The 24,874-nt window shown below is 43.1% G+C and overlaps 2 protein-coding genes across 2 annotated transcripts; both read right to left on the reverse strand.

Annotated features, from left to right (window-relative positions):
- Nucleotides 1-9,846: 9,846 nt before the first annotated feature.
- LOC123191115 (protein GL2-INTERACTING REPRESSOR 1-like) lies at nucleotides 9,847-10,719 on the reverse strand. Its single transcript, XM_044603897.1, has one exon. The coding sequence runs from the start codon at nucleotides 10,520-10,522 to the stop codon at nucleotides 10,268-10,270; it is 255 nt and encodes an 84-aa protein (XP_044459832.1). The 5' UTR covers nucleotides 10,523-10,719; the 3' UTR covers nucleotides 9,847-10,267.
- Nucleotides 10,720-11,230: 511 nt separating this feature from the next.
- LOC123191114 (pentatricopeptide repeat-containing protein At5g04810, chloroplastic) lies at nucleotides 11,231-19,916 on the reverse strand. The gene is made up of 12 exons (XM_044603896.1): nucleotides 19,058-19,916; nucleotides 18,156-18,283; nucleotides 17,484-17,624; nucleotides 17,177-17,263; nucleotides 16,858-17,011; nucleotides 16,622-16,681; nucleotides 15,622-16,050; nucleotides 15,251-15,546; nucleotides 14,805-14,934; nucleotides 13,984-14,555; nucleotides 13,502-13,728; nucleotides 11,231-11,565 (listed from the first exon to the last, which is right to left on the reverse strand). The coding sequence occupies exons 1-10, from the start codon at nucleotides 19,862-19,864 to the stop codon at nucleotides 14,061-14,063; spliced, it is 2,727 nt and encodes a 908-aa protein (XP_044459831.1). The 5' UTR covers nucleotides 19,865-19,916; the 3' UTR covers nucleotides 11,231-11,565; nucleotides 13,502-13,728; nucleotides 13,984-14,060.
- Nucleotides 19,917-24,874: the final 4,958 nt, after the last annotated feature.

Raw genomic sequence — 24,874 nt, forward strand, 5'->3', positions numbered from 1 at the left:
CAATCGTCAGTGCTGAAAGTTGTGATCGAAGAAGCAAAAAGATTTAATATGTGCCTCCTACGATCTACGACAACAAAAACTACAAGCAGCGAGAAGACGACTGTGACCGGCGGCTGGGAAAGCTGCGACCTGCATTTGTAAATGCTACAGCCATTTCGCTTAGTTCTTTTTGTTGGGACCGAGCGAGATGACAGCCTTCTACACAAGGTACGATTTTTTCTGTGACCAACCAGATGGAAAGTTGTGACCGGGGAGTCGATTTGCCAGGACTGGCGACAGCCGATGGTACAATGAGCTTTTTTGCATGAGGCGATGTGTTGCAACCATGGGGAGTTCACCAGCAACCGGCGGTCTGGAGCTGCAATGGCGGTGCCCGTGTGTAGCGTGGCAACGACGAGCTACTGCCAAGATGGACGCATTCTGAAGCCGCTGACATAGGTGTTACAAGCCGGAGACGATGCTAGGATCAAGGGGGCGTGAGGGTGTTGAGGGGCAGCTCCTGGCGGTTGCTCCGACGATTCTCCAAGCAGTTGAGAGGTGCTTGGGCACTACTAGGGAAAAGCTTATAGGCAGACGCTTACTAGTAGCGCGGGTTTATAACCCTCGCTACTGCTACTTACTAGTAGCACGGGTTTTTACCCCTCGCTACTACTAAGTTGATACTAGTAGCGTGGGTTTTTAACCCGCGCTACTACTAAGCGGTCTCTACCGTGCCCTCCCGGGACATGCCATAGTGGTAGCGAGGGGTACAAACCCGCGCTACTACTAAGTTGATAGTAGTAGCGCGGTTTTATACCCCTCGCTACTACTAAGTACGAGGTAGGTGAAATCCCCATATCCTCGGCCGAATCCCTCCTCTCTCCTCACTTTCCCCCTCTCTCACTTTCCTCCTCTCTCCCTCGTACTCCAGCGGTGGCCGCCGCTGGTACACTCTGCTTTCTTCCCCCTCCCTCTCCGAGATCCCTCCGATGGAAGGTTGCCGGAGCTCCTTGTCACCGCCAAGATGCGGAAGCACGACCTCAGCATCCTCCTCTTTGCCGCCTTCGCCGTCTTCTTCTCGCTCCAGGTCAGCCCTCCTCCTCCCCCCCCCTCTCTGATTCGATCCGGAACCCTAGCTGACCCATCCCCCTCCTCCTTGGACAGCACGAGGGCCGCCGCGAGGTGCTGCTCCCCACGCACGACGCCAATGTCCAGGTCCTCCAGCTCCCGGCCCATGCCGGGCTAGCCTCCGCGGCCTCCACGAGGCGCGCGTCATGGCCGAGATCTCCCTGCTCCCGACCAACGTGCGCGTCGCTGCCGTCCGCCGCCCCGTCGCCATGGTTGTCGGCGCCGTCGACCGAACCATTGACACCATTGACAGCACGCACGGGGTCGATATGTTTTTTTGGTTTTTCAAATCAATAGTAGTAGCGCAGGTCACAGACACGCGCTACAGATAGTCAGTAGTAGTAGCGCGGGATGCACCGCGCTACTACACTACTACTAGTTAGTTGTAGCGCCGTAGTAGTAGCGCAGGCACCCGCGCTACTACTAGCTTTTAACCCGCTCTATTACTAGGCGTTTTCCTAGTAGTGGGGGCCTCTTCGGCATGGAATTTTTTATGTGGGGATCGAGAGAAGTTGTGTTCGCTGCTTGGCTTTTGCAAGGAAGATGTGCAAAGTGTATGAGGGGATAAGGTACGGGATCGAACAACCAGTGTTGTTTTAATCAAGGATCCTGATAAGTGCTACACGTGTGGCACGAACACGTGGCAACTCTTAACTTTTTTTATGGCAAGTTTACTGACGTGAGGATGGCAACTTCATATATAGCCACACTTCATATTAGTGTTTTACGGTGTGGCTCCTATTTCCTCCCCCCCCCCCCCCGTCTCTCTCGCACATACACGTGCAACTAAATGAACTTGTAGACAATATGTGTAAACATGGTATCAATGAAGATATTTTAAGTTTTGAATCTTCAAAATACTTATCTGTTGAACGTCAATCCGATTAACGCTTTGTTTTCGCCGTTGAATTACCTACGACGAGACTAAAAAAGTTGATCAAATATTGATATATTTGGATGAAATATCTCGCCAGTACCCGCGAAATTAATAACACTTACTTATTTGGTTGTAGTGAGACTATAGCCACTTAGTTAGCTTATATAGTAGCTTGGTTACTAGGTCACTGAATGTCTTTCTTCGCCCATGTAAGACATGCATTATGCTAACTTTTATTTAAACAAAAGCCAAATGCCATATGAGTGGAGCTTATCGAGGGTCATAGGGGAAATTCGGTCTGCACATGAAGGGGAGCCAAAATCCACCCTAAATCGGTTTTCTCCACTAATATGACCTTCAAAATTGTCTATTGTCGTGTATTTAGAATTTACACGGGCTTGACACAAAAGTGAGATGGTGCAACACATATGGGATATTACACACAAAATTATGAGGTGTCATCTTGTATATTTTGTCCATGTCTTCTTATGTCATTATGAGGGCCTCAATGTTATGAAATTCACATTATAGATGTCATATTCATTCCATGTATGTCATATCCTTGCTAGTTCATACTCCAATCCTCGTCCATCTCATTTATGTTAGGTCATTCGTTTTTTAGTAATACAAATCCATTTGATTTAGTTGGTATCATATTCTCATGAGTAGTAGAGAAAGTCTGTAAAAATGAAAATAGCTGCTATTCCAATTGACATGCGCAAGCCCTGATAAGTGTTCCAGCTGATGATGTATCTTTAAATCTTGATATGATTTTTTTTAGGGCAGCCCCATATTTTGCGGTCAAGTGTTGCATATTTAAAACACTCCAACCTACGGCCACAAAATATAACAGCTGACGCATGCAACCCAACTACCACCCGGAAGTTTCTCACCGCCGCACTCGCCTCTCCAATGCGATCATATCGTCAGCGGAATCTCGTTGTTCTACACCACCACTGCTAATCCTCCATTCTCCCATGGCCCAGACACGACTTCGCTGTTGAATCCCGCCGCTCGAGATGCCCATAACAGCCTCGGTGCCGCTGCCAATTCGGGATCCATCGCTACCTTGAATTGTGCTGATTTCGGCCATTCACCGCCCCTTTGCCGCCCTTAATGGCCACCGCGGCACCACTGCTTGCCGAGGAGGTCGATTAGCGTCCACCTCGACCACTACTTGATCGTCGCGGCCGAGCCGAGCTGCTTCTCGTTCGGAGCGTTTGGTTTTCGGACGACGCGATGATGAATTTCATATTACGCTGCAAGGTTGGAGGTGTCGAGAAGACCTCCTCTAGGCCATTCCTAGCTGGTGCCCGACCACATCGATGATACTGTCAAATACCATCATATCCATCGGTTGGGGTCCAAGCGCAGCTGGAAGTCTTAGATCGGATATCACACGAGGGTTTTACCTAGGTTCAGTCCACGAGAGAGTAATACCCTACATCCTGCTTGCTTTTGTTATTCATGAAGGGATGCCTCATGCAAAGGGTTTACAATGGTGTATGAGATTTCTAACGAGTATAGATGTGAATGAGAGTCCCTTAGCCTCTTCTTATATACACAGAGGAGGCTAGGGTTTACACGAAGGTGGATGCGATCTTTGATGTCGCCGCCCTTGACTTGGAGGGCAAGAAGGCCTCTGGCGCCCTTTTTAGGGTTTCCTTTAACCCTGGGCCTCGTGGGCATCTTGTCAAGCCTGAGGCCAGACTCCCTTGGGTGAGCCACCCCCGGTGTATGACACTGTCACTCGGCCCCGGTGATCAACCAACCGGATTTCTCCTCCTTGCGCACTAGGTGTTCGACGAAAAGCCTCAAAGGTAAAAAATATGTTTATCTTTTTTTGCTATATAGGAGTAAATTGTAATGGAAAGTATTATGTTGTAGATGAGTTTGTTTGAATCCTCTCAGTGGGATAATTCCTTTTCCTCCGAAGAATATGAGATGGATGAAGACAAGGACGTTGTTTTGATCATGATGATGTACATGGCAGAGATAGAATCATCTAAAAAGAGAAGCACTTACAATCAAACACATGGCCAACATCCAGCGTTGCCGATCCTGACGAATCTTTTCGTCTTAGACCACGCTATCGTGCCACGAATAGAACGAGGAGGAGGAGAACCCATTGATACGAAGATGTGCCCAAACCATGTCCTGTGAACGACGAATTTCGTTAACGTTCTCGACTTCTTCCTCGCACGCGCACGCCACGCTCGGCAAGCCTTAATCAAATTACTTGTAGATCATCTAACCTAGGCCCAAACTAGCTCCTACATATCATCTACTAACCAGAAATAGTTGTTGGCCATATGGAAGGAAGAACATAGAGAGACTTCCATGTGGGGTCAAGCTTAGTTGAGGAGTTAAGTTTAGGGTGCTAGGAAAGTTAGGGGGTTGGATAGAGGAAGGGCTAGGATGCTCGAACCAAGGAGATAATGTTTATGCATGGTGTGTGTCTATATATCATCCATTTTAATTCTAGTCCATTGTTACATTATTAATGTCTTCATGCATAATTATACAAAAATTTCTATGAGACTAAAAATCCAAGAATTATGATCAGAAATGTACCAAAAAGTATGTAATGCAGCTAGTTTGAGTATATAAGTCGAACATATATATCATCTAATTTGCAATGCACAGAAGTAAATCATGCCAACATAGGCGAATAAATCTGCTATTGATGGACCCATTTATTTTAAAATCCATGTAACCTTGTTTCTTTTGTCAAAGGGTTATACAACCTTACCGACTAGAGAGAGAGAGAGAGATCCGATCGATGGAGTTGAATCATTCCCAAACCAACCACTCCGTTTGGGAAGCTTAATTCGGAGAAACACCAATGTATGTTGACATATTTCGATCTAGTGAAATGAGAGCATGCAGTTACAAATCTGAAACACTGAATTAAACTTTAATTTCTTTGAGAAAATCGTTTGATTTGTATGGGAATGCCAAGGTTTTTACTGAAAGGCAAGCAGCAATGCGATGTTACACCGGACTGATATCAGACTTTCTGGTGTTCCACTTTTCATCAATATTACTGTTATTATATGCACCTAAAACAGAAAGCTTTGGGTTCATATATATAATTGTAGTGTTATTGTGTTAATGTGAGTATGTCTGTATGCCATCTATATTTATTTAGACGACACACTGGATCTCATTGCTGATAAATGACTTGTGCTTGATCATTTGGAGGGCTCCGTTGGCCCTCCGCCGCCGCGCACGACCTCCACGCTGGTGATCACCGCCGCGATCTGCGTCTCTTGGTGCCCAACATCGAAGATTCTGGTGACGCAGAACCTGCCGCCTCCCAGGTACAGTAGACTGCCCTTGACCTCAGTGGCGAAGCCACACTTGAGCTGGGTAGTCAATTGACTACACAACTTTTTCCAAAAACTGCATACCTCAAGTAGAATTCATGCCAAACAATCTTATAAATACATACATCTGACCACACAACATTCAATTGACTACACACGATTGGATTCCTGGCACCGCCACTGCTTGACCTGCAGCCAGCCCTCCGGCGGCTCGAGGTCTTGCCACTCGTGCAGCAGTCTCGGCCGAGCGCGGCGGACCCCGTCAAGGTCAAGCGCGCACACGCGGTGGTGAGCGTTGCCGCAGGCGAGGCCGAACCAGAGGTTGTGGAGCTCGGGGACGTGCTCGGAGCGGCCGTGGAACGGCAGCGTCCAGCGGCCGGCCTTGTCCCACTCGCCACTGGCCGTGTCGAAGCAGTAGGTGCCGACGGCGGCGGCGGCCCCAGAGATGCAGACGGTGGAGCCGCCGTCGAGCAGCGCGTAGGACCGGATGTCCGTGCATTCGTAGTTGGTATCGCTGACGAAGGGCGGCTGCGGGAGCCGCTGCCACTGCCACCGCCAGCACTTCTCGCCGTAGCCAAGTCCCGGCACCTCGCCGTACGCGTAGACGAGTGCCTCGAAGTTGCACGGGCTGCGGCTCGCGGGGAACCTGTCGAGCACGTAGAGAGCGCGGGCGCGCCTGGGGTCGGCGGCGTCGGCGAGGGCGACGGAGAAGGAGACGGGGCTGGGGCCTTTGGGCCAGTTGAGGGAGGGCACCGGCTCGACGGAGCGGATCCCGGCGTCGCAGAGGATGCTGCTGCCCGCCCGGTCGGTGCAGACCATCCTGCTCTCCGTGGCGCCACTGCCACCGCCGGCGCCGTAGATGGGCAGGAAGTCGAGCCGCGTGTCCTTGGAGCGGTACGCCTGGAGCTTGATCTTCGGCGCGGGGAGCCGCGGCAAGGTCTCCAGCCATGGCGCCTGTCGAGCCGCCGCCGCTTGTGCTTCCGACGTGGATGGGTAGAAGAGGTGCTCATCGGGCTTGATGCGGCGCACCGAGTACAAGCCGCCGCCGCCGAGATTCTTCGTCACCACGTTCACGAACCGCCGTGCCATCGTTCCCTTGTTCAACGCTGCGGCGGCTGGCATGTTGGTCAAGTGGAGCCGGGTTATTTAACAGGCCTAAATCCCTTGTTTCCTCTCCATCCTTTCAGCCTATTTTCTTTTTTTGAAAAAAAATACCAATTTATTCATCAAACTTCATGATAGTACAAAGAACACCAAAAATAAAATAAAATATATTCAGATTCATATACCACCTAACGACGACTACAAGCACTGAAGCGAGCCAAAGGATGGCCCCCCTCCCTCGGGAAGTCGTCGTGCTAACACCCAAAGGACAAACACACCAGAATATCAATCATCATTGATGAAAACAATCGTAAATAAGAAGGATCCAACCTGTAGATACACAAACACATCTTTCTTTTTCTGTGGCTTTCTTTATGATTTTCATTGTATTTATCTTCTTTCTTCTTCTGTGTTTTTATACACATTTTTTGTGTATCGGTGTTTAACGGTTTTCGGTTGGGTTTCACTTTTATGTGCTTCTTCACTGAATTTTTGTTTTTCGGTTATTTTCCCTTTTTTTCTTTTTGTTTTTCCAATACATGCCTACTTATTTCATACACATTGTGCATTTTTGCATGCATCAAGAACATTTCTATGCACATTAAACATTGTTCAAATACATCATAACACTTTTAAAAATATATCTTTTAATGTCCACTTTTTTATACACATTGTACATATGAATTCATGTTTAAAATTTTGAAGCACATGATTAAAAAATTTCAACACATGTTTTTTGAACATTTTTAAATACGTGTTAAAAAATTTCAAATATATGTGATTTTTTTAATGATATGAAACATTTTCTTGAACTATGTGAATATTTGCTACATTGTATAAACATTTATTTAAATGTCATAAACATATTTTGGAACGTGCGATGTATCATATATTTTCTTTGAATTGCACAAAATATTTATGTGAATCACAAAAACATTTTTTACATTGTATAACCAATTTTTTAATTATCACATCCATTTTTGAAATGTGTGAATATTTTCAAATGTCATTAAAAACTTAATGCTATCAATATTTTCTAAGATTACTCTAACAATTTTTTACACTGTGTTAACATTTCTAAAATTCATAGTTTAAGTTTTTGTTAAGTAATTTAGTTCTTTAAATATATGAATTTAAAACATTTTTATAATGTGAAAAATATTAAAAAACAAACAAGTAAGAAAACAGAGAAGGAAAATGAATTAACCTTCATGAAGCTACTTGGGCCGGTCCATTAGGAACAATGCTGAGGTGAGGCGAGCTTGTGTTTCGCCGCAGGCGGCGCACAACCGCTCCCAAACGAGAACGGGCGATCGAGACCTCGATTTGGTTCAAGTAATGTACGGCACGGATCTGTAGGAGGCTGGATTTGTGGGCAGAGGGACCCAGGGGAGGCTCTCAGACGTGGACGGAGACTGGATCGACGGTTCTCAACGAATCAAACTCGGACCAATTCGGATGGAAGGAAATCAATCATATTTTTATACAACACTTGGAACATAATATAGTCGATGAGACGTGGGACGGAGCGTGTCAACGTCCATTTATGCTTCTTCTCTTTATGTTCACCAGATGACCATTGTGTCATTGGCGCAAAGCTCAACTGGAGCCAAGAAACGAGGCAACTTATGAACAGGCAGAAAAAGACAAGTGGGGACTTACATGAACTATTTGAAGGACGTTTTTCATGAATTATCTACAAGTGATTATGTTTGTATTCCGTTTTATATTTGCCTTGTACTTAGTAACGACAAACGACGATGATCGTTGCCTATCTATTTCTTTGGTGATACATAAGCCGTTTGATTGAAAAACCAAATCGATTCTAAGTTTTTTTTTTCATACTCCAGCCAGGATGATAGAAAACCCAACCGCACCCTCCAAGCCAAATGAGCTAAAGCATCGAAACTGAAAATTGATCCCCTCCCAGAATCACATGAGCAGTGATAAAAAGCTGGGAGAGGTGAGAAAACACGGCATCCGGCCATGCCGCAGGGGGTGAAAGCTAGGAGAGATGGCAAAACACGCCATCCGGCCAATCACAGCAGTGAAAAGCCAGTTGAGAAGCCAAAACACGCCATTTGGCCCGCCACACCGGTCAAAGTGGAATAGCTCGGAGAATACACCACACGGCAGCCGCAACGATCAAAATCCGGGCAAACTTGGCAAAACACGCACACCCCACTTATTAGAACACAAGCAAAAGGAAGCCCGACGTTTGCATTGCGTTTGATCAATGACTATTTGAAGAATGTTTTTACTCAAACTTGTTAATAACTCGCTGCGTAATGAAACAAGCTCGCCTCGCCTCAACATTACTAATAAGAATGTTTGTGGTAAGTATGCTACATGAAAAAATATCTGATGAGTGATGACCCGCAATTAGTAACAATGCAGACGTGAGGCAAGCTTGTGGTAACAATATCAAACATTTGGTACCAAGTAAGAATGTTTTTACTCAAACTTATCAGTGACCCACTAGCCGTTTGAGGCGAGGCTAGCTACAACAAAGAAGGTAAGCTTGTTACATGAAACAATATGACGAATGAATTCCTGGAATTCAGATACGGTCCATTCATACACAAAGGCATGCGCCATGCACTTCTGTGTAGTCACGTCATTGGCGCAAAGACCAATTGCAGCCAAGAAGCGAAGCACCTTACGAACAACATATTTTTATGAATGATCCACAAAGGGACAGAAAACAAATGCAACCGAGGATTTATGTGAACTATTTGAAGGATGTTTCTCGTGAACTATGTGGAAGTGACCATGTTCGTTTTGCATTTACATTTGCCTTGTGTGTCTGCTAACGACATACAACGATAACACTTCTGCTTTACCACACCCCCTAAACACATCAACGGTTGAGACCGGCTTGTACCCCTTTATAATTAAAGGCATGATGGGCATTAAGAAATAACTAAGTCAAGTTTAACCCTATTGAAACCCTATGACTCATTTAAATCTGTGCGTGTCGTACACTTGATACCATCGTATTCGTATGAATCTATTACAAAATAAAGTCTAAAAGAAACGAGGAAATCTTCAAACTCTTTCTTCTTCCATGACACAACCTTAACTTTTTTGAAGGCAGCAGTAGGAAAATAACCATGTTTTATTGCTATGGTTAGATGTTATCCTGCATCTCCTACGGTTCTCCTGTATAGTGTACACTCTAAGTTTATGAACTGTTGCATGAGGGGTGTTGCAACTCTAGAGTTTATTGCTATGGTTGGATGTTATCTTAATTACTTTCATGTATCCGCGGATGCTTAATTACATAGTAGATGTTATTATTATCATAAGTATGTTGTTTGTTCAAGTAACAACACATTATGGGTTAGTTCATGCGTTTAGATGGTGTTAACAAACACCTCTTGTCAACCACCGATCCGATTCAATTGTAACTCGTATTCATTCCATCTGTTAGTACTACTACTTGGTGATCCCTCATTAAAACCGTCACGGATTATCGATCGATCCCGACTTCTGTCGTCCATCCCTCATAATAAGGCATCCTGACTTTGATCATCCCCAGTCAGCATCCGGGCTGGCTATACTGCTGTGCTATATAATTAGCTGGAGGTTGATCGGTCACGAACCCATCTTCAATACTAGAATCAAAACAAAGCAGAAATAGTCGTGCAATCCAATCATCCAGCCACACGGTGATTGGTCACAAGCCACATTGCAAACGCTCTTTCTCAGTCCGCTCAAATTCTAGATTTGGTTGGTCAACGATGCTGCAAGTCGATTCGAAAGCTAGCTACTTCCTGACTACGACCTGAAAATCCCATGCAGATCATCACGGCTACAGTGGGTAAGAAAGGAGAAGCAAGCAGGCAGGCTAGCTCTTGCCGCCGTGCATGTTGGTGTTGGCGTCGGCGTCGGCGTTGGCGTTGGCGGTGTTGGCGTCGGCGCCGTGGAGGAATTGCAGGAGCACGGGGCTGTTGCAGCGAGGGCACCGAGGCGGCTCCGACGAGAGCATCACGTACATGAGGCACCGCGGGCACCCCGCCACCACCATCGCCTTGGCCGCCGCGGCCTCCTCCTCGTCGGAGGACACGCAGGAGCTCGCCGGCGACGGTGCCATGCTGGCCATGGATATCAGCTCCTGCCTATATATCTATCTATCTAGGTTAGGTAGGTGGGTGCTGTGTACTGGCGACCACTAACAGGGAGAAAGGGGGGATGAGTGTGCGTGCGTCCGTGCTTGGGCTGCGGAAGAATGGTGTGCCACCTTGCTGTATATATATAGCGCTTCTGTTGTGCATCAAGAAGAGGGGGTCACTTGAATGCATCAGCAGCGAACGGCTTGAATGTTTGCGTCCTTCCCTGTCCCGCTCGACTTTGGTTCAAATACGTGTACTTCTCCTTGCTCTTTTTCTTTTCTTCTCCAAACAAGTGGATAAAATGGAAATGCGGAAATAAAACAGAGCACTGAAAACGAAATTGAACTAGAGATACATGTACCGCTATGTGTTTCCCTTCACTAAAATTAAGGGTGAAGAACCAAAAATACCCGCAAAGATATACAGTTGACACTTCACAACAGAGGTGGTCATAATTAGTGTCACTGCAGGAGTAGTTGGCCACAGAACAGAACTAGAGATAACTACTCCCTCATAAGAGCGTAGCGCTGTCAAAAATGCTCTTACATTATGGGACGGAGGGAGTAAATGATATTTACTGGCTTGTGCTCTCGGAATCACTCAAAATAGATTTAGTTATACAACAGCTGAGTCATGCCAAAGTAAGAGCCAACTAACGATTCGCACGCTCTATCTGAACTTTCAAATTCATCAGAACAGAGGAAAAGAGATATATATTTTATCTGTTCAAATATATCACTATAGCAGACAAGTCTTTGTACAGCACTGCCGCCACTGTGGCTACCTTCTGGATCGCAGTTACAATCCAAGTAGAGATTCCAAAAGTCTATTTCCAAAGGAAACTAAAACAAGAAGGGAGATTTTGATTGTTGCCCACCTGTGGTGCCATTTCCAGTTACTGGCCCTATATGAACAAACATATTTCCAGGCCCTTCCATCTTCCGCTCATTAGGATAGGGCAACATCTAACAACTTCACGAAACTAGACACAGCCTCAAGCCTTTGCCACCTTAACTGTCTCACAAGGAAGAGGCTGCAATGCCAAAAGAAAAAATATTCAGAAAAATGTGCAAGGAGAAAGAAATTCTTAGCAGTATTGGTGGTCTAAAAATATTCTGTACAGTACTCCGGTACATCCTTATCATTCAAAGAACATTAAGTGGCACACTGAATACAAAATACTGCAGCTACATTAAGGTTTCCTAGCCGGAATTTATGGTGCGCATGAATGGAGATGAATGCAGCTTAAATAGGCAAGCTTAAATAACGGGCTTAAATGGAGGACAGGAATTTTTGGAACATGGTTCCACGCGCACCCGATAGAACAGTAAATTCGAAAGAAAAAAAATACTAGGAAAAATAAAATAATGATATTTCTTTTGTAACATACATAGTCTACCGTATACTCGCGTATGAAGTTTCATGAAGATATGACATCCGTCGTATTCTGGGCAAAACTGACAAACTCAAAGCTACTCCCTCCGTTCTAAAATAGATGACCCAATTTTATAGTAACTTTGTACTAAAGTTAGTACAAAGTTGAGTCATCTATTTTGGAACGGAGGGAGTATATACTAAGAAACACAGTTTGATGAATGGTAAGGCCCTGATTGTATTTTCTTCAATAAGGATACCACGGGTATCATTACTTCACAAAACTTCACACATGAGTAGAATGGTCGATCAAGTTTGATACCCCAAAATTTTAGAATATTTTTTATTAATATTCTAGTGTTTTTTTCTTTCTGATTTTACTATTCACGTGGCATAAATGGAGCACTGTGTTATATTGTGGGCAGGACTTGAATGGGGGGTGGGATGGAGACCACTCTTGCTTGAATCAATGAAGAAAGATGGACTACTCCTACCAGCCAGCTACGAGTTTACAGACACACGCCAATCTCAAGAAACTGGGCTCATAAGAACCGTATTAATGCCGGCTTGTGCAGGCATTCAGTTCAGCCCAGCTTGGACTCAGGGGCGTGCATTTCCAAGTGATGCTGAGCCGGGCTGTGCCAAGTTAAGGCTCGTTTTATTGAAGCTGCTGTACTGGAAGATGCCAAATCTTTAATGAGAGAGCAGTCATCATCTAGCACTTGATTGGACTTGGACCTGTACTTCAAACTCTAAGAGGGGAATTCCTCCATTGAATCTGCCCAAAACCACAATAATGTATACTACTCTAAGACACCGACGAGACAACAATCTATGCTCCTATTTATCAAAACAATAAAATTAATATCTCCTCATGGAGGCAATGAGAAGCTTCATTCCGCGACATATTATCAGTATTCAGATTATCTCGCATTTTATAGGCATACAACTAGTACTACACCACAGTTGCTTTGTGTGGTATTCAGCTAATAAGCTGCCCACGGCTTGTCAAGTGCTGAGATTACAGAATAATTGTACTACCTCTGTCTAGGTGAATAAGTCATTCGCGTAGTTCTAGGTCATCGATTTGAGAAATCAAATATGTGTTATATGTCATAAAAAGTATATCAGTAGATTTCTACACGGATGTAGTTTCTAAATATATATTTTTTGTCACATATAATACATATTTAGATAGTTAAATCATCGACCTAGAATTTCGCGAATGACTTATTCACCGAGACGGGGGTAGTACAAATAATGTACTGCCTCACACCAGTTAGGAGTCATGTGCTATGAAATGCTTTACTAAATGCCCGTCAAAGCAGTGGTACTCACTACTCAGCCATAGGCCTAAAAGTCCTACAGAGAAACATAGATATATGAGCTCCTTGCGTCCGATTCCTAACATTTGAATGCTGTGAAGTGAGCACCCAGATTTTCCCATAGCAAATCAAAAGCAAGCTAAAAATTGGTTGTGGGTGACTAATACGCTAAAAAAATTATGCAAATGTCTGGCTTTAAACTTCATTTACGAGTATAAACAAGTTGGACTCTAGTCAAGGATAGCATAACAAAAACAAACTTGCCCATACCTCACGAATATTTACCTACGGCAGTCACTGTTCTGTACAGGAACACACATAACTGAGCAAGCTTGGTCTGCTGCTAACTTGCAATGACAGACTGAGTCCTTAGCGCCAGTAGAACTGTTGCTGACTGTCGGCAGCTCTTGAAAAAATACAGCAGAAGACAGACAGCCCATGCTTACTGCACTGTAAGATTCCAAACCCAACTTTTGGGTCGTCCACAAACTGCCGACCTGTAATTCAAGAACAGGGTTTGTTCAACGATGCTGTCGTTTCAGACAAAAGAATATTAGTTTCTCTGGAACACTGCTTTCAGAAACTATAAAAATTATCATTACTAAAGATCATTGCAAACTTCCTTTTCCTATTAAATCATTCTAGATAAAATTTTGGACAGACAATTAATGATAGAAATATAAACATAATGTTTGTGTATTTATTAGCATCCACAGAAGGTAGTGGTATATTTCCCACAAGCATACACATACCTTGTTAGGTAAACTCTGGCACAGCTCACGCAAAAGCAGCTTGGGAGTGCATACCGTCGAAAGTTGTTTACAGATTGTCAGCTGTCATCAGCTTCTTGATTCTCGTCACCATCGCTAAAATCAGAATCACTGGAATAATCTGAGTCCCCAGTGCTTACAGAATCAGAAACCTCTCCTAGAACTTCTAATGAATTCCAATCAGGAGGAAATATTCTCTGAAGTGCTTCAGTTAGTGCGCCACCCGTCATCTCAATCTTGTGAAGCCATCTTGACCAGTGAACAGCAGTGCGCATATCAACAGTCAAATCATTCTCAAACATTTCTCTACAAACACTCAAGATTCCTGTGTAGGTGCTTCCCTCCATCACAGTTGCCCTGGAGAGAAGTGAAGTTACCAAGCAATGATAAGCGGCCTCATCAGGCTTCAGCCCCGCCAGCTTCATCTCTTCAAAACATTTCAATGCTCTGTCTGGAAGTGACGCCCTTGCCCAACCTTTAATCAAGGTAGTATATGTCTTGAGATTAGGTTTCAGTCCGACATCTGCCATTTCTTCTATCACCGTTTGTGCCCTCTACAAATAGATCATTTAATTAAGATATATCAATGGATAGTGTGCAATGAAATGCCCAAGAGAAATATTTCTCCATTCGCAAATTTCTAATTCTAATGAGATGAAGCCATGCAGGATAAAGCTCATTGTACTAGAAAATATGTAGTCATGATTGTCACAAGGAATTGTACTATCCTTGTCGGTCTATCTCCAGCATCCAGTAACAAACTAACAATAGGCTACAAATTAAATAATGCAAAAAAATTGTACCTGCATGTCTCCTGCTTTGCAGCATGCATTTATGTAGGAGGTATATGTATGAATGTTCGGTGGGACTCCATCTTCTTTCATTTGCTTCATCAAGTCTGCTGCCTCCCAAACATCTCCCCTCCGAGCCCACCTAGAGAAAAAGATCAATGATTATAGACAAGCAAAAGGAATTGCCTAAAATACTTTGTGAAACAGACCATAAATTATTCTGCAGTATGCCCTTGCAAAATACTGTAGAACTAATTCAATAAAGACCTATCATGATAGTTTCTTCATCTCTCTGAATTAGAACTTGGCTTACTAGTTCTACAAGCTCCACTAGTCATGAAATGAATACAGGTGTACCTGAGTTACTGAGACAGCCCACAAATAATAACCCAGCAGAACTGTAGGAGAACAAGGTTAACGGATATTGGTCAAATTAAGGGCTTATATAGAGTACCTACCCATCAATCAGAATGTTATATACAAATGTATTCCTTGATATCTTCTGAGAGCTCATCTCACGGGTGACTGCTAAAGCACTCTGCATTCTCCCTGATTTGCAACAGGCCCTTAGCAGCGTCTCGTAAATGTAGACATCAAGTTTTAGACCACCCTCTTTGATCTTCATGAAATATTCAAATGCCTTTGCGATATCCCCAGTAGCAGCATAACCTCTCATAATGATTGTGTATGTATGTTCATTTGGCGTAATACCAGCAATATACATCTTGTTAAGCACAGAAACGGCCCTTTCAACCTACAAAGACAAATAAAGGAAATGACAACAGTGCATGGTTTAAGTTTGAAGAGCCACGACGTATTTGAAAAATACCTGGTTCTTTCTAATTAGCCCATGAATAAGAGCATTGTAGGTCATTACAGTGGGAGCACAACCACTTCGTCGCATCAGATCAAGAATATCCAGAGCCCTTTTCATATCTCCAGCAACCGCAAACCCCTCTATGATTGGCCTAAATGCCCTATTTGATGGTTGCATTCGTTCCTTCTGCATTTTTTCCAGAATGCGAATAGCTCGATCCATATTTCCCATCTTACAAAATGCTTCTATCAGCAAATTGTATATGGCACGATCAGGCTGAAGACCAGATTTTAGCATTTCCTCAAATATGTGGAAAGCATTTGTGAAGTCGTGTAAATGGATAAATCCACTTATCAGCATAGAGTAAGTTTTGTTGTTATGCTTGATTCCATATGACTCCATTTCTTTGCTAATAGCTATAGCTTTAGCGACCTTACCAATCTGTACGAAAACACACCAAAAAGTGGCATCAGCGACTGTCATCATAGAGTGCAATGCAACATGCACAAAAATGATGCTCATATATTGTTGGTCTATACTGTAGGGCTAGATATTTGTTTTCTTTTTATTTTTGTTTCATTTACCTACTTGGAAGTTGAAACTATGATTTGTGAACATGCTAGAGAGTACTGGATGTATAAGACATTATGAAGCAGATAAGTTCATCAATAACTATCAAGCACGTAATAGCTTTATCAACTTTACGGCCCCAGCCTGGGACAATCCTCAGATAGCATCACTTGCACATTATCTGAACAACTGTTGCACTTCAAATATCTTATATAAGAAATCTTTCTTCCATTAAAGCTGCCAGACACTAGTATAAAGAACAAAGAGCAACAGAAAGCAAAAGAGAAAACCCTAAATCAGCTAGTTTTACACATTTAACACAAAGGGAAAAAGATAGTAAAAGGCTTTTTTGCGGGGAAGTAAAAGGCTATTCCGCAAGGCAGCCAGGCAGCGACCCACGCAGGCAATGAAAAAACTGGAAAGGTATAAGCTAGAATTTTACCTTGACATACAAATTAATAAGGCATCCATAAGAAATTATTGATGGTGTAAAGCAACATTCCTGCAAAATGAAAAGTAAATAACCAGATCAAAAAGGATGTGACACACAATACTTAATCCACCCCAAACCCAAGAGCTTCAAAATGTATTGTAGGTTCAGGAAGGAGAAAACAATAATGTAAGAATGCCAGCCAGCTCAATTAGCCATGAGATGTCATTTCCCACTATAGACTATACCTTCAGCCTTTCAAACACAATTAGACATTTCTTTTCATCTTGAATGATAGTATATCCATGCATCATACTGTGATATGCATCTATGGGAGCGTCTATCCCATCCTCTTCCATTTCACGGACCAGCTCTTCAGCTCTATCCATATTGCCAGACTGGCTGCAGAAAGTACATATACTTGAGTGCTAGATCAATACTATATGAGCTACAAGCTGATATTACTACATCGCCAAATAGGTAACATATTAGCATCATAATCATTTCCCATATAATAGTTATCTCCATTTGAACTTTGAAGGGCCTGATGAATCTGGTAACACTAACCAGTGGGCATGTATGATGTTGCTATATATGATCCCATTGAGATCCCCTAGGTTGGTCTTAGCCTCTTTGAACAAGTTGTCTGCAGATCTTCCGAAACAAGAGAAAAGATATTAGCAAGAAGCCGTCTTGGGCTGAGAAATAGAGACATGAAAAGTCAAGTGACATGGTACATAAAGAAAATGTCTGAATCTGTCAAATGCAGAAGTATTGTTATAAATATCAGAAGTTCTGAATGAAGGACATAAGGAGCACATAGAGCATGGCTCCATTGCTTGAGGGAGGAGAGGGTAGGGGGTTGGTTACTCACTGAGCATCATTGATTTTGCCGAATCCTGAAATAAGGATACTGTAAGTAACAATTGTCAGCTCAATGCCCTCAGCTTTCATTTCTTCGACGCATGACAGCGCTCCACGCATATCTCTAGCAACTGCATAAGCGTGAACAAGGCTGCATGAAATGAATAAAATTTAATGCAGGGGAGAAGCCAGCAAAGTGAAGCAACCATGAAGATTATATCTAGCAACACCGCAAATGTAGAAGTATAATAGCAATGTGACTACAACACATTATTCAAGGATTGCTATTTTATGTTTAAAGAGAATTATGATGGGAGCACACTATCTATGCAAAGCAATTTTTTTCTAGATGTGACCTTGAGAACCACCTGCCTTTGTATCTCACTATCTGCATCGATAAACATCTTTATTTCACATTGGCAAACTGGCATTAAGGTGGCAGCCTATTCTGTTTCTGGGTCGGTTCACTACTAATATTTCCTCAGTCACCTTTCATTCTGGTACCATGCAGAAACATGTTCATGCTCAATCAGTCAATTTACATGTAATAAGTTTTGCAGTTTGTCTATTTCATAAAGTTGTTTGCACAAGACCTCTGGCTTTTATTTTATCCTACATTAGTCTGTCTATCACGGGAAAGAAACGGCCTAAAAAATGTAAGTAACAGCTAAAATGCGCCTACCTTGTGAAGACAAAGGCATTGGGTTCTATTCCTCTTGCTCTCATGTTCTCAAAGGTTGCACGAGCATGATGCTTATCACCCCGCTTGGCATAATACACAATCATCAGACCAAATTCTCTCCTTGATGGCTGAAACAATCAAAACAACGAATATAAATGGATCATATCAAAAGAATTCAATCACAATGAGACTCAGGCGATTCTATCTTCTGCGCAATAAAAAAAGCAGCAAGCATCAACTAAACCAACATTATTTTACTTTTTCGGCCCTGCGTATCAAGTAAATTGCTGTGCAACTTCCATAGGAGGTCTTGGGTGCATAAATATCATTATCCAGGCTTTCGAATAAGAAAGGAACGATATGAGTTGAAACACAGTCGCTTGCACACACAAAAATATAGGGTCGCTAACTCTTAACCAACTCATATAATATCTATTCCTGCACATGGTTACAGCTTACAAAATATACAGAAAATGCAGAATGAGTACAATAATTGTTCGTGTAAATGAAGAACACCTTGTTGAGCAGCTAATTTTTCAACAGTCAACTGGCCAAATATTTGGGAACTTGAACTTTGATTGAAATTGCAGGTGACGTCAAAGTAAACAGCAGATTGAAATTACAGAGGCAAGCTGTGCAGCAACTACATTAGGCAAATGAGGATTTACAGAAGGTGAATTTTCAGTGTGTGCAATCACAGATCATCTGCCATTGAATGGACAACTAGACCATCCTCGCGTTATCGTGCAATTCGCATCCTAGAGGAACTATTCAGTACCATATCAGTATTACCACATGTTAAGATGATATATGCAATTGGCATGTTATATAAGTGGAGGAGCACTGCAACTAGGAGTGGCAGATAACAAGGGCGAGGTGGTACGAGGAGAGGAGCCGCCCACCTTGGGGATCCTCTCGAAGGCGGAGACGACGGCCTGCCAGTCCTCGGGCCGCGACTCCACCACCCTGCGGAACTCGCGGCAGGCCTCGTCCCTGCCGTGGTGCCACGGCGACGGCGCCTCCTTCCCTTGGCCGTGGTCCACCCAGTGCGCCCGGTCCTCCGCCCTGGCCCGCCCCTTCCTCCCGTCGTCGAGCCGCACCGTGAGCGACCTGCCCCGGAAGTCCACCCCGTCGACCTCCGCCGCGCGCTCCGCGGCGGCGTCGGCGCCCTGGCCCTCGGCGTCGGCGTAGTAGAGGAAGCAGAAGCCGGCGTTGCGCTCCGGGTCGTCGTGGGCGCGCACGAGCTCCACCTTGTCGAGCGGCCCGAACTGGCGGAAGAAGTCGGCCACCTCCGCCTTCCGAGCCCGCGGCGGCAGGTTCCCGACGAACACCTTCCCCTTCTGACGGAAATCCCCCTCCGCGTCCTCCACATCCTCCTCTTCCTCGGGCTCCGGCTCCACTGGCGGAGGCGGGGGAGGGTGGTGTTGCCGCGTTGGGGGTGGGGGAGGGGGAGGCGGGGGCGGGGAGAGCTTGCTGGAGAGCCATAGCTTGGAGGAGAGCGGGTTGGGGAGAGGGGGAGGAGTCGGTGGGGGCGGGGGCGGAGGGGAGGGTTTGGGGGGCGGTGGCGGGGGCTGGAAGGGGCGGCGGAAGGAGGCGGCGGCGGAGGAGGAGGAGGAGAGGGGCTTGAGGAAGAAGGGCTTGGGTGGGAGGAGGTGGGGCGCCGGGGAGGCGGCGGGGGCGGTGGGCAGCGAGAGGAACTGCATCGGCATTGCTGAGTTGGTGCGGCGGGGAGTTCGAATGGCCCGGGAAGAAGGACGATGCCAACGCAATCGCGGCCGAGGATAAGGCGGGGGCCGAGGAGGAAGAAGTTTGGGGGAAAAGGTATTTGAAAGTTTCTTTAGACATATATTTTAAAATATTAATTATATATATTGAAAAGTTCATGACACTAATATTACATGTATTTTGAATTTCCTTTTTGAGTTGGCATGTATTTTGATTTAACACGTTTGCTATTCAGTTTTGCTAAATCACATTTAGATGTGCAAAGCACATCTAAGTCCTAAGTCATTAATTTTACATGAAGATTCGTGTGATATTTTCTTTTTTTTTCTCTCTCTTCGTTCTTATACTTGATTGAGTCACTTAGATGTGCAACAACTAGGGCATATCTAGATGTACCCTACCCTAGACAAACCCAAAAATATTTTAGCGTCAGTCAATTTTTGCTTGGCCCGAGGCCGAAGATAGGGACGGCATAATGAGCGATAGTGACGAGCGTCAGGTGCCCCAAGGTCTTACCAGGACCTCGCCGGATCCCAGGGCTCGCGCAAGGGTTGACGGAGTTTCTACAGGTCAAGGTAGGGGAGGGGGCTTAGAGAGATGGCCGGAGTGATGCCCATCATGACGGCTCGGTAGGGCTTGATGGAGGAGGAATCGTTGCACGAGAAGAAAGAAGAACGAGATGTGGAAGAAGAACAACACACACATGTTGGATTGTTGGGCCGGATAAGAGAAAAGTTATTGTTTCAAAAAATGAGGTGCCTATTAAATAGATGCTCCCTTTGATATATGTCACAAAGTATCATTCTTTTTTGCGAAAACAATAAGATTTTTTATAAAAGTTCATCGGAAGTACATAGCATCTCAAACATAATAAAAATTACATCTAGATTTCAATATTATGGAACGACTACTATTGCCACTAGAAAGAGTCGCCGATGTGCCGTGTCGTCGCTCCCCTACCGAAGCCAGTTTGACCTTGTCGATGACAATTAGTATGTCTTCGTGCCTGCAACTGGGATGACGTAGTACGCATGCAGCATCTCTCCTCTCTCTCTCTCTCTCTCTCTCTCTCACACACACACACACACAAATACATGGACTTTATTTCATGTTAACCTAATTAAATTATGAATATCTTATTAATCATAATCTCATTTTTTTAAGAATATTTATTTCAACTCATGGTGCAAGACCTTTAAAACAAGATCAATCTTGGATATATTTCAAACATGTTTAAACTTCAATGTTTCAATCCACTTGTTTCACTCAGTCTATTTCAGTGTGCGAAACTGCCAGGAACAAGACCAATGAGTGAAAAGTGTTTTTGAGTTTAGTGAAATTATTCTTTTGAGATGAGCGGAACCTAATTTTCGAAAATGAGAGAAAGTTTTTTTGGTGGAATTAGTTTTCATTTCAGGAGATTTAATATTTTCATATGAGTGAAATCAATTTTTTGAAATGGTTGAAATCTGCTACCTAACATGTAAAATGAGCGAAATTGGTTTTCTTTAAAATGATTGATTTTTCAAATTCAGTTAAATCCATTTTTTGAAATGTCTGAGATCAGATTTTTGAAATGAATGATTTTTTTTAATTGTGTGAAATAAGTTAAACCACTTCTTTGAAAAAAATTGAAATTATTGTTTGAGTTGAGTGAAATCGGTGCTTTGAATTAAGTGAAATCAAGGATTCAGAAAAATTATGAAATCTATTTTTTGAAATGAGTGAAATATGTTGTTTTACAAGACTGAAATTGGCATTTCTCATAATGAGTGAATTTCTTTTTTGAACTAAGTGAAACAATTCATGTGAACTGGGTGAAACCACAATATTTAATGTATTTCACAGTCTCGGTTTTTAAGAAATGAGTGAACTCTATTTTTTCTATAAAATGAGCAAATAATGTTTTCAAAATGAGTGAAATGATATTTTTTTAGAAGTGTGACCTTTTTAAAATGAGTGAAATGAGTTTTTTGAATTGACAGGAATCATTTTTGTGAAATGAGTGAAACCCTTTTCTTGAATCTTGTGAAATTAGTGAAATCACTCCTTTTAAATTTGTGAAATCTGCTACCTAAAATGTAAATTGAGTGAAATCATTTTTTTTCTTTGAAACGAGTAATTTTTTAAATTAAGTTAAATTAGTTTTTTGAAATGACTGAGATCAGTTTTTTGAAATGGTTGGAAACTTTTTTAATTGCGTGAAATAAGTGAAACACTTCTTTGACATAACTGAAACTATTTTGTGAGTTGAATGAATTCAGTGTTTACTTTAAGTGAAATAAATGATTCAAAAAATAATAAAATCTAGTTTCCAAAATAAGTGAAATATATCATTTTGAACGAGTGAAACTGGTCTTTCTAATAACGAGTGATTTTTTAAAAAAAATTGAGTGAAATAAGTGTTTCGAATATATCTCACACTCCTGGTTTTTAAAAAATGAGTGAACTTTGTTTTTTTAATGAGCAAAATAAGTTTTCCAAAATAAGTGAAATAGATTTTTTTTTCAGAAGAGTAGGTCTTTTTTAAAAAAAATTAGTGAAATTTACTATCTAAAATGAGTGAAATAAGTATTTTGAAATGAGTGAAAAGAGTTATTTGAATTGAATGGATAAGTTTTGCTAAATGAGTGAAAACTTTTTCTTGAATCTTGTGAAATTGGTGAAACCACTTCTCTAAAATAAGTGATTTTTAGTTGATTGGAATTAGTGTTTTGAATTTAGTGAAATCAATGATTTAGAAAGTATCTATGGTTTGAAATGAGTGAAATAGTGTTGGGGAACATAGTATTTCTAAAAATTTACCTATGATCACGCAAGATCTATCTAGGAGAAGCATAGCAACGAGTGGGGAGAGTATGTCCACATACCCTCGTAGACCGAAAGCGGAAGCGTTTAGTAACGCGGTTGATGTAGTCGAACGTCTTCGCGATCCAACCGATCCAAGTACCGAATGCACGGCACCTCCGCGATCAGCACACATTCAGCTCGGTGACGTCCCTCGAACTCTTGATCCAATTGAGGCCGAGGGAGAGTTTCGTTAGCACGACAGCGTGGTGACGGTGATGATGAAGTTACCAGCGCAGGGCTTCGCCTAAGCACTACGACAATATGACCGAGGTCTGTAATTGTGGAGGGGGGCACTGCACACGGCTAAAAGATCAACTTATGTGTCTTTGGGGTGCCCCCTGCCTCCGTATATAAAGGAGGGAGAGGGAGAGGCAGTCGGCCATAGGGGGGCGCGCCAAGGTGTGGAGTCCTACTAGGACTCCCTAGTCCTAATAGTATTCCACCTCCCACACAGAGTAGGAAAGAGGGAAGGGAGAAGGAGAAGGAAAGGGGGGTGCCCCCTTCTCATAGTCCTAATCGGCCTCCTGCCCAAGGGGGGGCACACCAGCCCCTTGTGGGCTGGTGTGCTTCCCTCTTATGGCCCATAAGGCCCATAACTTCTCCCGGGGGTTTCCGGTAACCTCCAGGTACTCCGGAAAAATGCCCAAGCCACTCGGGACCATTCTGATGTCCAAATGCAACCTTCCAATATATGAATCTTTACCTCTCGATCATTTTGAGACTCCCCGTCATGTCCGTGATCTCATCCGGGACTCCCAAAAAGCTTCGGTCGTCAAATCACATAACTCATAATACAAATCGTCATCAAACGTTAAGCGTGCGGACCCTACAGGTTCGAGAACTATGTAGGCATGACCGCTACACATATCCAGTCAATAACCAATACCGGAACCTGGATGCTCATATCGGCTCCTACATATTCTACGAAGATCTTTATTGGTCAAACCGCATAACAACATATGTTGTTCCCTTTGTCATCGGTATGTTACTTGCCCAAGATTCGATCGTCGGTATCATCATACCTAGTTCAATCTCATTACTGGCAAATCTCTTTACTCATTCTGTAATGCATCATCTTGCAACTAACTCATTAGTCACATTGCTTGCAAGGCTTACAGTGATGAGCATTACCGAGAGGGCCCAGAGATACCTCTCCGATACATGGAATGACAAAATCCTAATCTCGATCTATGCCAACTCAACAAACACCATCGGAGACACCTGTAGAGCATATTTATAATCACCCAGTTATGTTGTGACGTTTGATAGCACACTAAGTGTTCCTCCGGTATTCGGGAGTTGCATAATCTCATAGTCAGAGGAACATGTATAAGTCATGATGAAAGCAATAGCAATAAAACTAAACGATCATTATGCTAAGCTAACGGATGGGTCTTGTCCATCACATCATTCTCTAATGATGTGATCATGTTCATCAAATGACAACACATGCCTATGGTCAGGAAACTTAACCATCTTTGATTAACGAGCTAGTCTAGTAGAGACGTACTAGGGACACTTTGTTTTGTCTATGTATTCACACATGTATCAAGTTTCTGGTTAATACAATTCTAGCATGAATAATAAACATTTATCATGATATAAGAAAATATAAATAACAACTTTATTATTGCCTCTAGGGCATATTTCTTTCAGTCTCCCACTTGCACTAGAGTCAATAATCTAGTTCACATCGCCATGTTATTTAACACCAATAATTCACATCTTTATGTGATTAACACCCATAGTTCACATTGCCATGTGACCAAGACTCAAAAGGTTTACTAGAGTCAATAATCTAGTTCACATCGCTATGTGATTAACACCCAAGAGTAATAAGGTATGATCATGTTTTGTCTGTGAGAGAAATTTTAGTCTATGGGTCTGCAACATTCAGATATGTTTATATTTTGCAAATTTCTATGTCTACAATACTCTGCATGGAGCTACTCTAGCTAATTTCTCCCACTTTCAATATGTATCTAGATCGAGACTTAGAGTCATCCAGATAGGTGTCAAAGCTTGCATCGACATAACTCTTTACGATGAACTCCTTTTCACCTCCATAACCGAGAAACATTTCCTTATTCCACTAAGGATAATTTTGACCATTGTCCAGTGATCCACTCCTGGATCACTATTGT

The sequence above is a fragment of the Triticum aestivum genome, chromosome 2A (genome assembly GCF_018294505.1).
Source record: "Triticum aestivum cultivar Chinese Spring chromosome 2A, IWGSC CS RefSeq v2.1, whole genome shotgun sequence".
NCBI classification, from domain to species: Eukaryota; Viridiplantae; Streptophyta; class Magnoliopsida; order Poales; family Poaceae; genus Triticum; species Triticum aestivum.

What these genes read in the sequence shown, in the direction of transcription:
- LOC123191115 (XM_044603897.1), bottom strand. Translation starts at nt 10,522, where the DNA reads ATGGCCAGCATGGCACCGTCGCCGGCGAGCTCCTGCGTGTCCTCCGAC.
- LOC123191114 (XM_044603896.1), bottom strand. Translation starts at nt 19,864, where the DNA reads ATGCCGATGCAGTTCCTCTCGCTGCCCACCGCCCCCGCCGCCTCCCCG. An exon ending in AATGCCTTTGTCTTCACAAG is followed by an intron (nt 17,625 to 18,155) that starts GTAGGCGCATTT and finishes CATTTCATGCAG; the next exon opens with CCTTGTTCACGCTTATGCAG. An exon ending in TTGTGTTTGAAAGGCTGAAG is followed by an intron (nt 16,682 to 16,857) that starts GTATAGTCTATA and finishes TTCATTTTGCAG; the next exon opens with GAATGTTGCTTTACACCATC.